Source organism: Ciona robusta, chromosome 5, assembly GCF_009617815.1.
Source record: "Ciona robusta chromosome 5, ASM961781v2".
Lineage (NCBI taxonomy): Eukaryota > Metazoa > Chordata > Ascidiacea > Phlebobranchia > Cionidae > Ciona > Ciona robusta.
In genome coordinates, this window is record NC_143239.1 from 2330214 (window position 1) to 2344245 (window position 14032).

Sequence of the window (14032 nt, forward strand, 5' to 3'; positions counted from 1 at the left end):
CTGCTTATTTCGGAGACTTTTTGTCCAGGATACTTTTGTCTATAGGTTTTGAACATCTTTGTCCGTGACAATTTTTTCTCAAAGCGTTTATTTTCGCGTCGGATTTTTTAGCCACTTTTCGTAGGCGTCTTGGATATTTTTGTCCTGAAAACTAGAAATGCGTGAACAGAACTTTTTGTCACGGACACTTTTGTCTCAAACGCTTTCTATCTGTCCTCCATGTCGGAAACTTTTTGAGAGAAGCCTACACACACAAGTTATTTTTTCTCCAGTAGGTTTTCCGCACCAAATAAAACATAATCGGGACAAGCGTAAAAAAGTTGCAAAACGAATAAAATTGTCGTGACGGATTTTTAATAGTCCTCAAATAACTAAAATTGTTCGTGGCGAACAAAAATGCCTGACTCGCCATTAAAAATATTATAACGAGTTGTTTGTTTTAAAGCAGACTTGTATTTCATTTTTTATACAATTTCACAAAACATTGCGTCAACATAAATAACACCACAGGAAAATCCAAAACAACGTGGATGATTTTAACAATGCTTCTAACGCAACATAATTTGACGCATTTTTTGCTGAAACCAGAAAAAAATAAGCATTGCTTTTATAAAACAACCCTAAAGATTAAAAATCCTAAACTTTTTAACACTTTTGTAACGGGCATTTGACTTGACCAGACATGCAATATTTCGTGCAGGGAAAAATGAGGGCTAGAAAATATGAACTGACCGTTTTAATTACACGAATCAGCTAAGGATTTTTAACGTCGTTTTTTTGCATCAAAGAAGAATGAGCATCGACGGTCAGTACATGCGGTAGGAATGTTTAGATTTGCCATGTAAGTAAGTAAGGATGAGAGTGCAATGATTAAACGCTTATGAGATGTATATTTACACAAGTATTTAAGTACATACACATATAGTACTGTGGGGTAAAATAAAATCGAACTTTTTTTTAATTTCTAAATTCAATTTTTGAAAAATTATCAACACTTTTTTTATTGTAGCATGACTATAGTTATAGAACTCTGTAAATACTTTTAGTTTACCACTAAACAGGATAATAAAAATGGGAACGTATCCTATCTTGCCCCATAGAACACCTCCCAAACAAACGTGTCCCATCTTACCCGACATAATGGAAACATGTCCCATCTTACCCCACATAATGGAAACGCGTCCCATCTTACCCCACCGTACTACACAGATATACCATGTTCTACATATAATTAACCAAAGTGATTTAAAAGGACTAAAAGTTCAAATCATGATTACAAAAGAACATTTCAAGCCAACAATATTTCCACTGATGTAACGAATATGAAGAATTAAATATAAGTTTAACGGTATGTCAGCAGTTTATCTGTCTTGCAACGGGCGTGCACCAATGTCAGCATCCGCTTGTGCCTGTGGCCTCCTAGGCAGTCGAGCAGACGGAGCAGGCCGATCGACAGAGAGCATCATGTCTCCTGTGTATTTAAAGTAAGATAAGTGACTTGAAAAGTGCAACATAATTTTTGGCGCCATGGCACAGTTGGTTAGTGCACCTGCCTCTAACCCAGAAGTAATAAGTTCAAGGCTCGTTGTTGCTACCATTGTGGGCGTATGTGTCCTTGGGCAAGACACTTAACGGCAATTGCTCCAACCCAGGGGTCACTAACGGGTTGTCCAATTTATCAGCCACACATAAAATTCCCCCACAAAGTTACATAATTAGTAACTCGTAAGCTGGCACGAAGTGTATGAAACAAAACACCTATGTTATAACCACTGTCGTTTTCTACCATGTTAGGATAAAGTAAGAAGTTAGAATTACGAGTTTGATTTTTGACGGATTTTATGTACTAAAACCCCCAAAAAATTAGCATTACTCTTATAAAACAACTCTAAAGATAAAACAACTCTAATCTTTGACTTAGCCAACATGCAATCTTATCAGCAGGGAAAATGATTGCCAGTAAAGAAGAATTAACCCTTAATTACACTAATTTCAAGGCTTCCAAAACTTGGGCCGTAATAAACTTAAAAGTGGCAATGAGTATACTAACTTTACACAAAGTACTATATATGTAACCATTCACAACCCATTAAGAAGCCCCAGGATGAAAACCCCTCACCTACCCACTTAACGGGATCTCACAGCACAAGCATACATATACAATCGCCTTAGACTTTTCAGCACACCAGAAAAACAGAACTCACAACATTCCTAACCATTCGAAACTCAACATTACATTTTCAGTAGTTTTTTCCACAAACCTGATGGGTCCGGCTCATGTTTTGGCATGCTTGATGAGCTGGATGATTGAGCATTGCTGTTAGCAAAGTTGGGCAACACTGTGAGAGTGCAAGCACGAATACCACCCAATGCTGCAGGAAGGGAAAAGGTTTTCATCCACTTGTTTTCTTCAGGGTCGTAACATTGTACGATGTCGACCATGCAACGGTTGTTCCACGAGTAACCACCTAAAAGGTTTGACATTAAGATTATGAATTCTATACTGCTACTTTTGACTCTTTTGTATTGGTGAGGTCCTCAAGGACCTAGGATTTAGATTGGGCTAAATTACCCCTTATGGCCATATTGTATACTTATATATTATGCTGTGCATATTAATTGATAAAAAAGTCACAATAAAAATACTGTGAATATGAGGACCTAGAATTTAGGCCAGATTTAGCTCATTGTCCTGTATTGTACATTTATGTATTTAGTATTATGCCGTTAATATGAATTGATGTAATAAATCACGATAAAAATATACAGTGAATAATCATTAGGTGTTTGGTTGCCACGTGACCAGAGGATACTGGGTTGGAGGACCGGTGCTGCTACGATTGTCAGTGTGTGTACTTGACACTTAAAAGTAACTTCTCCTCAGTGGGTAACTAATCGGTGTACAAATTATAAACCATGCAAAAAAATATAAAAAAACACCCTTCAAAAGTTTTAAACGTGGTAACTTTGACATTGGGTAATTGGACTTTGTCACATAGAGATAAAAACGACCTTAATTTAAAAAAGAAGGCGTATAAATTATGACACTAATTGTAACATACCTGTCACATAAACCTTGCCATCGTACACAGCAATCCCAACATCACTTTGTCCAGTTAACATGGGAGCCACGCAACACCATTGGTCAGTTTCAGTTGTGTAGAATTCACATTCTAACACATCATCGTAATCAGTGGTACCTGTGTTATATAAATAATTAAATATAAAGTAAGTTATGGATTTGGGAAATTTAGTACTTAGCTGTGTATTTATAATTAAAATAGATAGCTGTGTATTTATAATTAAAATAGAATTCAAACGGTTTTTCAGATACCGAATTAAACAAAGTAAAAGTATATCTTTCCATGAATTTAAAGGTGCAAATCCTGCAACTTTACTAGGAAATGGGTATAGCCTATAGGTGTGCCTTTAACCGTTATGGTTTGGAAATCATCAGCTTATATTATACACAGCGCCCGATCATGTGACCTAACAATGAAAAAATAGTCCAAAAATTGATCAATTTTTAAAGGCGACAAAAAATCAGTATAGATTGGTTTTCAGCCCAATGATTTTAGATCTGTCATATGTCCGTATATCAACTAAATGAAAAATTCAACTAAATAAAAAAATGTTGACACATATTATTAAACACAGGTAGTAGTTCAGGTATTATTTAATTAGCTTACAAAATAATAGTTATATATATAATAATTTACCTTTGAAATGATTGCCCCCAATGACATACAACCGATCACGTACTGTTGTCATGCAATGTAAACCACGCACAGTGGACATTGGGCTCCTGGGTTGAAACAAGACTTAGTTTAAATTCAGAAATTTGCTTCGAGTGAATGCTACATATTTTAACTGTATTTCATGAGACACATAATAGAGTAATGTGGGGGAAGATGGGACACCTTTAGTACATGATATTTAAATATCTTGCTCCTGTTTTAAACAATTAACAATGGTCTATGGGAGTCATGAGGATAGGGTTTTATAATTCTTTAAATGTTTATTGTTTACTACCAAATGGGAAGAGAAATAAGAACGAAAAGGTGTTCTATCCTCCCCCACCCTACTATAAATGTTTTTCTCAAAAACCAAATCTCTCAAAAACAACTGGATTTCCAGAAATATCTTGGTAAACATGTTCAAGCCAAAGCCACACTTTACATGTAAGTCATAGGTTCCCCATCTCATACGTACACCATAATTTCAGTAAATAATATTGCTTTTACAACAGGTTAAATGTGTTGACTGTTCAACCTTTAAAATTAGTCTTTAAAAAACTTTGTTTGCACTAAAACTTTGTTTAAATAATAAAGAAACAGATTTAATTTAAAAATAATTACAATAACTTTAATCTGTATCAACCACAGACCTCTGTTCCCACTTATCAGTGGTGGGATTGTAACATAGAAGTTTTTTCTGGAACGAGTCGTGAGTTATTCCACCAGAAATAAACATCTGCCCGTTGTACACAGTGCCTGTGAGTGTTTAAACATTATTAATAAAATAAAATTAAAGTTAAAATCTCAAATTAAATTTCATGTTAAAATTGAAATTACAGTCCCGGCTTTAAGTAAATAACAGTAAACTGTAATGAGTATTGGCAAAGCTTATTCGTTTTTTCTTGATTTCTTTATTTTTCTTAAAAATATAGTACAGTAGGGGAAGATGGGAGACCTTAGCACATAATAACCAAATATCCCGATCAGGTTTAAACAATCAACAACTGTCTATGAGAGTAGTAAGGATACGGTTTCATAATTCTTAGAATGTTCTTTGTTTACTACCAAATGAGAGGAGAAAAAAGAGAAAAAAGTGTCCCAGCTTTCCCCACCTCACAATATGAACAACATGATAATTCTACAACATACATACCAGCGTGACCATAGTGAGGTTCTTGCATTTTCTCTACAAACACCCATTCATTGTGTTGTGGGTTGTAGCACTCTACTGTGGATAGTTCACCAGCTGCATTGCGTCCCCCCACAGCATATAACTTCCCCTCAATTGCACTGAAATCATTATAAAGGACATGTTATAAGGAATTGGCAAATTATGGAACAAAATCCTATATTTTTATAAGATAATAAAAAAACATTTTATTAAAAAAACTGCAAAACATGGAATTTCAAAATAAACAGTTAGAGGTGTTTTACCTAATTGAAATGTGATACAATTATATTTTTTTATTTAAACTCTGATCAATTTTTTTGTTCAAGAATCCCTTCACAGTCTACACTGTAAATATTCTACTTTGTGATACTCAGTGCGTTGGGAATTGTTGCATTTATTTACATAGTGCAATAATATGTGACTTAGATAAGCCATATATGAAACTAATAATGAGTCAAAAAGCTTCATATATTGTAGCAAATTATTCTTTGTATATATGTGTTATCACTCACATATTCAACCCACAAGCAACTGGTTTATTTTTAAACTAAACAATTTGTGGAATCCCTCATGCAATCGACCAATCAAGCCTCCATATAAAGAATGTTACAAACAATGGAAATTAACATGTGTACTGTATTTTAACATTGAGATTAAAAAAATAAACCGTTTAAAAAAACAAATATATATGTTTCTAAACAAAAAAATTGATAACATTATTTTAGAGTCTATACAGTGAAACTAATGGTATTGTTAATTAAGTTTGGAAAATCAATTCGTTATTCTGGTATAACACAGAACATTGTTAATACATTGGTATTTACATTCCTTAGGACTAACATGCTAGTGTAGTGTATACTGTGTATTGTGCAAGTACACTGTATACTGTATCTGCTAACGAAGGAAATTCCCTGCTATTTATAAGCTGACTATCAGGTTTCCTACAGAATCGATGACATTGTTTTGGCAGTGACGTAACCAGGGATTACTTGGTGGTTGGAGCCCACTTTGTTCATGATGATATTAAAGTTAATGATAATTTTAAATGCTTTTATTAGGCTCATTAAAAAAAACAAGCCTAACACACCCTTTAATATTCATACAACAGGGCCATTTTTTATACAATAAAACGTTTTTTAGCTTTATTTTAGATCATCACTTGGGTGTTTCTGCTTAGTCAACGATTTAATAAATAGCAAGTAAGAGTATCTAGACAAATATGTAGGAATAAAAATCATTCTGTGACACGCTTGGTTGATTTATAGCAGCCTGGGTGTTAGGGTAATGGGCCAAATCTAGTCTAAATCCTAGGTCCTTAACCAGGGATGTATCCCGGAATTTAAAAAGGGGGGGAGGGCTATAAATATAAAGTGCTCGATAAAACATACCCTGACGAACATAAATAATAACTCACTTACGCACATAATAGGAACCGGGTAAGATTGGTTTCACACTACAAATATATGCCTGCTTTACTATTTTAAGGAGGAGGGATTTTAATTTTACAAAAAAAAACAACATTTTTAATTATATTCAATGGGGTCAAAAACAACATTTTTAATAATATTCAATGGGGTCACCGGTTCAGACCCCATGACCCCCCCCCTTGTATACGCACCTGTCCTCAACAAACAGGGTCCTTACCCAAATAAATAGAATATCATGTTAATGAAACCATATTACAAACCTGAGGTGGAAAAATGTCCGTTTCTCATTAAGTGATCTGACACGTATCCACTTGTTATACCTCGGGTCGTATCGGAACACGGTATCCACCGCTGTTTTACCTTTCGTGTCATAATTACTCTGCCCACCAACCACAAATAGAAAGTTTCCAATCACAGCAATACCATGCTGGTATCTGTTATAAAAAATTGATTTTTTTATTTTATCTGTTTTAAAAAAAAATTTTTTTTACCTGTTAAAAATTAAAATTGATGATATTTTCTGCAATAACTTTCTATATATAAGCGAATACAAACTGTTTTTATTTTATATGCTTAAGATCAAACAGCAAGGCATGCCGTGGGAGCATAGTGTTTAGGCCAGAGTTGACTTGGCAGCATCTTGGCTTCTTGGGTGTTAGAATAATATGCACTAGCCCAAATCCTTGGATATAACAGGCATATTCTAGCCAAGAAATCTCAAGAAATAACGGATAATATACATACTTTTAATCCAAAAATTGGTTGGGAATTAGGATAATACGCATGCCATGAGCTTGCCTATAAATCTCTCAGGCTTAAAATAGCTGTAGGATCTCACCCATACAGAACAATAATAATACACAAAATATGTTCAATATGATGTCATTCAATCTTACCTTGAGTTTTCCATGGGAGCGAGATTGATCCAACGTTTCGATTTTTCATCATAAACACGAAGATCCTTTGACACATCCAGTTGATGACGTAACACACCCCCTTTGAGAAGTAATAGTTTTAAAATATTGCAAAAATTTAAATAAAAGTAATATTAAGGAAAAAAAATCAATGAACTTAAAAAGGTGAATGCATAAAGAAAATAAACAGAGACATCACACTAATTATAGCCTCTTTAAACATCTGTTTTAATAATGTGCTTTATTTTGGATGTTTACTTCTAAACCAGTGTTTCTCAACCTTTCATGGTGTGTGGCCAAATTTCAGATACGCTCAACACATATGGCCAATTTTCCATTATCAAAACAACCTATTATTTTTAAAACATAAATTTATTTACCCCTGCAACAATACCCCACTAAACAAACAAAGCCACTAAAAAAAACAAGACCAGCAGCAGAAACAATATAGATTTCTCCAACCCTCAGGCAGATTTTTGGACGCCTGTTTAGAAACTATGTCCCAAGTTTTAATTCATGAAAAACATAAAATTCTGAATAAATACCAAGGGTGACAAGATGGGTTGCATCGCTCCGGATACTTGTACGTGGTGTTTGTAGTATTGGTTGCATGTAAGGCACCATCTGATAGTTTGAAGCTTCAAGCAGTAACCTCATACATGCGTTGTCTGTTCGCATGAAATCAACTGTCTGTTTGAAAAATAAATGCATAAGTTATACAGTCCATTTAATTAGTCCGCTATGTCCACAATATTCGCCATGTCTGCTATGTCCACTATGTAGTTATTATTGTGGTCATAGCAGACCTGCAGACATAGTGAATATTGTGGATATAGCGGACATAGTAAACATAGTGAATATGCACTAATTAAAGGGACACTAAATTAAATTGTAAAAGTCGATGTCTCAAATAATTACACATACAATTACTCAAACAGCTTTATGTGTGTCTTGAGTCATACAAACAGGAGGAAATATATTATAAAAAACAATATTTGTTTTTACGACAACTCAAAACCCCGTAGTCATAGCCATAGGTTTTATTTTAAAAGGGACAATTTGTACATACTAGCCACTAAAAACTAGGGAAGAGCTTCTTATTTTGTTTTAAAATACTCTACGCCAGATCACAACATCGACAAATGTAAGATTGTAACTTTGTAAGCAAATTAATTATTTATATATTCAATTCTCAAAAAAAGGAATGGTTTCAATGGTAAACCGAAATTAATTGGCTAAGTTATTTAAACACAAACACACATATTTACTTTAAAAAAAAATTTTTCAAAAATATTTTTTTTTTAATTTTTTTTTTTGGTTTAAAAGGGGGATCGCCACACCTTAACCCCCCCTTGCTGCGCTACTGCACACATTTATTTAGGATACCTGGATATGTGTTATCAGATCGGTTGGGTTAACCAGAGGGAATCGAATATTTTCCATGAGAGCAGCAGCGTGTTTCATACGATTGTCAACATCTCCTTCGATCCAACGTTTTGCTGCGTTGAATAGTTGAAGTTCACTGCAGCCCTGTTAGATCAAGGTAAACAATAAATATCACCAGGTTTTGACAATAACTTTACCAGTGGACAAATTATAAATCCAACATTAATGGGGAAAGACATATTGCTACTTTTACGTATCAATAATTTTGTTTATTTTTAACTCTGATAAAATCAAATCTAAGGTAAGGTATTTTATTTACATAAACTCTTTGTAAAAAATAATTTGATGGTCTTTCATGTTTGTATATAAGGTATTATATTTTGGAAACAGACACATCAAAAACAAGACAGTTTAATTTTATGACTACATCTTCACCATGAGTCAGTTTGAACCATAACCTCTAATAAAACCATATCAGATACACTTTTAGTGTTATTTGCACTAAGTACTGACTCAAAAATAGCATACTCACAACACAACCAAAATCATTTGGGGGCAAAACCTACTAATATTAATAATTTCAGGTTTTATTGATTATGCCTTGAGAAGTTTCTTTTTTAGAAGAACCATTATTACTGGGGGGTAGATGCCACTTGTTGATTTTAATTAGTGGAATAAATTGTTTATATTTATCAAAAAATATTTGCAATTAAAAAAAAAATAAAACACGTATAAGTTTAAGATCAATTAACCAATAATAGGTTATACAAACTTGACAATATAGCAAGCATATGTTAGGTACAAACCTTTAATGTGTTACTTGATAATAGAAATGTGAGACGATCAAATGGAACTTTGTTGAAGTCACTGACAAGATTAAAGTTTTGCAACATATACACGTTAACATGATGATCAACAGCTTCAAGATTGTATGCGTTGGCAATATGGCCGATATCAACACAATTTTCAAGTGTTACTTCAGATATAAGGAACTCCTGAAATGGTATACAATTTTTAATGATACTGATTGAGTGACTGACTGTATTACTGTAATTTACCTGGATTAAAGCTAGAATACAAAGTGTTTTATTGTCTCAGGAAACAGGTTAAAACCTTACCCGACAGTCGACAAATGCATTTTGCGTTTTGCCTTTAATGAAATAGAGAAAAAGAACATCATGGCAATATGACATGTAATTTGATTAGCAGAACAGGTTTAGGTCAAACACAGTTTATAATATATATATATATATATATATATATATAAATATATATATATGTGTGTGTGTATTGTGTTTGTTTTATTCAGAGAATTTGCATTTAAACAACTCAATGAGAGCACAAATACTTTATAAAAAATAATAACTAATCTTAAAATATAGATTAGACTAAATTTTATAGCGAACTTTGGGTTAAAGAAATAGGTGATAATTCATAACTTACATTACAAAAGTCCATAATTGCAGTGACTTGCAAATGGGATGCAGCAGCCAATATGTCATGAATGTTTTCAAGTGATAAAACAATTTCACCGGAGTATATGAATCTTAAAACTTGCTCCAACCCAGTGGACGACACTCCATGTAACTCTATGTCTTCACTGAAACTTTCTTTCATCTCAGAAGTAAACATGGCTGAAAATAATATTACAAATAACAAAGTATATACCACATATATAATATATTATATACCAATTGGCCTATTGTAAAATTTGAAAGTATATTTTATATTAGAATTTAAAATCAAGACATGACACTGTCATGAATTATTTTTTTACTGAAAAATAATGTTTACATAATAACTAATTAAACAATTTGAAAGTTTCCAATCAGAGTTACTATTAGACAGTAATGGGCCAATATGGTCTACCTCTCAGCCTCATGTCCCTAACATGGATTGTGTAGTGCTTCACCTTCACACATATACAATATACATAGGTATAATGTTATAGTATGATTGCCATATACCTTATATAGCAGATTATTGGTTAAATTCCTAAGCAACCTTACTTAAATACAACAAAAGCATTAGAATAATCATGCAATTGGTAATTAGAATGTAACAGGTAGATTTTACACCATAGGCACCTACTGTACACACGACATAACAGATGACAGATATATATCACAAAATGCAACAGATATGATATATAAGATACAATATAACAAAAAAAGGCAAAGTGTACACACAAAGAGTAAGCTATCTTTAAAGGGACCATTTAGTGTAAAATATGTGACAAACGGAAGCCGAGTTAAACAAAGACACTAGTGTAATATAAGAGGTACATATTTGATATTTGATAGTTCATCCAATATACATCTCATTAGTCTCATATTCAAATATAATTCTAATTGATTCTATATAAATAAGGGGGATGTTAATTGGGGATTAAATTGGTCTGTTTGACCAAAACATAATATTAGGAATGATGTAAATGTAATTGATTTCCACACCAAATTTAAAATGTAACACATTGGTAAGCTGGTAGGTCAAACAAGAAAAGTGTATTAATAACTCAATCATTCATACCTCGGAAGTAATCAGAAGCGGATGCCAGCAGCCCTCTATGAGCCTTGAATGACTTTCCTTCTGCTGTCAATGTTACATCACACAGTGAACCATGTACTCGAAGTTGGAAAAATCCAACCAATATAAGTTGGCTATATCTTTGGGAGGAATAGACTTTCCCATTCCTTGTAGCCATGCTTACAAAGCAATCTTTACTTAACCTGGCCTAGTTCATAGTTTGTTTTTCCACTTCCAAATAATCAAAGTAGAAATTCCCACCACGCTTAACAGGTTCTGCTACTCAAATAAAGTGTATCTACATGAAAAACATAATGTTTAATTTAATAGTTTTTAAATGGACAAGTGTTTCAATAAAACGAAGTAAAGTGTTACTGACTACTGCCAATAATTAACAAAAACAAAAAGATTTTAAGCTTATTTAATACGACCAGACATGGCGCTTTACACATTAAAAACAAAACAAAAACTGATCGAATTTTATCCTTTCAAAATATCATGTCCCTGTTTCACAAATACATAAATTATTCATGTACCATATAAAAAAAACAGACAAAGACTAATTATAAAAAGTAAAACTGCTTTAAAGCCACTTCTAACATGACAGATACTAATAACTTTCGTAACAGAAGATCGACCAAAGTATTGGAAATCAATATTAGTGTCTGTATTGAATATTACCACCAAGTATCCTACACAAGTTTTAACTTTCACACATTATCATAATATACTGGGTATGGGATTGTACATTTTTACATTAAAAATCAGTAGTAAATTTTTCTTTTTTTTCTGGATGCTATACTATTTGTAATTTTTATAAAATCAAATCACAACTTAATATTTGGTTAAAAAGCAACTTTTTACACCTCTACTGCTCGTGAAAGCAGTATTCCTTGTACTATCACTTAGGTTTTCTATATCAGTTGTGGTAACTAAAATATTATCTAGACACTGAAGCGTTTGATTTTGTTTGAAAGTCTGTCACATCATTATTGACACTGTTTTGTTTAACTCGTTCTTTTAATCTTTTCTTTTCTTATGTTTCTTCTTTTTTGACTTATCACTTTTACTTTTTTTCTTGCCATCATCATCCAGTCTGTTCAAACGTCGTAGAAGTTTTTTCTTCTGTTTATCGGTAAGATTCTTTAGGAAAGCAACTTCAGAATCTTCGCTCTCATCTTTAATAATTTGTTGATTCGCCAATTTTTCATTCACCTTTGCTTTCATAACATGAGGCTTGAGCGAAAGTGTGTCAGATGTCTCACCCTTATGGTTGCTAGTTTTGACACTCACACTTGGATCAAAAGAAGAGGTTTTATTATACAGCGGGCAGTCTCTGTCAGTGTTAATATGACCCCATTGATGGCATTTAATGCACCTCACATTTCGAACGCAAACTCCAAAAGGCTGATCCTGTAGTGATGCTTTATCTCCTTTCATCCATGATTCTCTTGGTGCATTTCTCTGCCATTCAAACTTGTAATCCTTTTCACCTTCTTCCTTTTCTTTAGCTTTTAACCCAGGAGGTGCATCGTACATGAAACTAAGTCCGACCTTTGCTTTACTATCCCCCATAAGAACTCTTGTCTCATGCATATCTTGCTCCTTTCTATATTGCTCCATCATCTCTTCCTGCCTCTTCTGATCATGCTCCAGCTTCTGTTGTCTCATCCACACCCTCTTAATGTTGTCTCTTGATGAAGGATGGAAATCCTTCTTACACATGTAGTTATTATACGACTTCCCCATGGTGATCGTTAAGTTAAACAAACAATAGACAGAACGCAGTTAAATCTATACTTATATCACCTAAAAAAAATTCAAGGTAAATATATATGCATCTAAACTATATGGATTTTTTACTAGCACTTTCATATGTCATGCATATTTATCCTATTTAACTAGTAGAGCTAAACTAATAGCAATATTATTACATGTTATACAAACAGTGAAATAAGCAAAAAAATAAAAAAAACTCAATTAAGAATAACATGTACGTTTTATATTTAACATTTTAAGGTGCTAGTGAAGAGTCTTCCCCCCACCTTATTTCCTAACCCCTATAACCACTAGCCCTCTAACCATCAACACCTAACCTAGGGGTTAGTGGTTAGCAAATAAGGTGTGGTGTGGGGGGGAGGGAGATTCTTCACTAGCACCTAAAGTTTTGTGAGATGGACGGGATTTGCCTAAACTTATGCGTTAGCGTTTACATTCAATTTTCCTTTTGTTTAGAAAATATCCGAAAGGCGTTATTTTGAAAACAAATCTAACTTTAAATTTTGTATGTTTATATTTCCTAATAACGTCATTACAAGTTTGGGTGTCTGTTATTACATTCTAGGTTTCAATATCTACATTTCTAAATCAAAATAACTTTCACTTACTTGACCGAGAATTCTTTATTGTAGAGTTCTCGAAAAATTAATAACATATGACGTCACAAAAACATAGAAAGGGTAAAAAATAAACAAAACAAGAGAGCCAACTCTAAAATTGCGGGTACCAGAATCCACAGATAAAAATGTTTCTGTAAAAGCTTTTCCGTTTGCTCAAAGACGCTTAACCCAAAATGTACCCTAGTTAATCGATTGCATTTGAAATACTATTTTAACTAAGAATTGTTATATAAACCAGAGTCGGTACATGCAAATAAACATGTTTATATACCGACTTAAATAAAAAAATCATGGTGTTTAAAATCACCTAATTAACCAGTTTTCAATGGTTACAATGTTCACGAGCAAAGTCAACCTTACGCCCCAGGAACCCGTTAGTAACTCAACAATCGATATGGTTCTGTTTATTCTGTGCTCTGCTTATGTACAGCGAAAATATAAATAAAAAAGTAGAATATTAACTCTCCACCCA

General features: G+C 33.2%; 2 protein-coding genes across 2 annotated transcripts; both read right to left on the reverse strand.

The window, feature by feature from the left end:
- Positions 1 to 430: 430 nt before the first annotated feature.
- Positions 431 to 11389, reverse strand: LOC149735501 (kelch-like protein 9). Its single transcript, XM_089877677.1, has 13 exons — positions 11165 to 11389; positions 10079 to 10269; positions 9442 to 9630; positions 8636 to 8779; positions 7795 to 7939; positions 7232 to 7331; positions 6596 to 6769; positions 4891 to 5027; positions 4388 to 4493; positions 3720 to 3805; positions 3063 to 3200; positions 2262 to 2468; positions 431 to 1471 (listed from the first exon to the last, which is right to left on the reverse strand). Exons 1-13 carry the CDS (start codon positions 11337 to 11339, stop codon positions 1362 to 1364), a joined length of 1902 nt encoding a protein of 633 aa, XP_089733803.1. The 5' UTR covers positions 11340 to 11389; the 3' UTR covers positions 431 to 1361.
- A 69-nt stretch (positions 11390 to 11458) lies between these two features.
- Positions 11459 to 13590, reverse strand: LOC149735502 (corepressor of RBPJ and splicing regulator-like). Its single transcript, XM_089877707.1, has 2 exons — positions 13549 to 13590; positions 11459 to 12970 (listed from the first exon to the last, which is right to left on the reverse strand). The coding sequence occupies exon 2, from the start codon at positions 12908 to 12910 to the stop codon at positions 12182 to 12184; it is 729 nt and encodes a 242-aa protein (XP_089733833.1). The 5' UTR covers positions 12911 to 12970; positions 13549 to 13590; the 3' UTR covers positions 11459 to 12181.
- Positions 13591 to 14032: the final 442 nt, after the last annotated feature.

What these genes read in the sequence shown, in the direction of transcription:
- LOC149735501 (XM_089877677.1), bottom strand. Translation starts at nt 11,339, where the DNA reads ATGGCTACAAGGAATGGGAAAGTCTATTCCTCCCAAAGATATAGCCAA. An exon ending in TATCAAGTAACACATTAAAG is followed by an intron (nt 8,780 to 9,441) that starts GTTTGTACCTAA and finishes TTGATCTAACAG; the next exon opens with GGCTGCAGTGAACTTCAACT. An exon ending in CGGACATTTTTCCACCTCAG is followed by an intron (nt 5,028 to 6,595) that starts GTTTGTAATATG and finishes TAATGATTTCAG; the next exon opens with TGCAATTGAGGGGAAGTTAT.
- LOC149735502 (XM_089877707.1), bottom strand. Translation starts at nt 12,910, where the DNA reads ATGGGGAAGTCGTATAATAACTACATGTGTAAGAAGGATTTCCATCCT.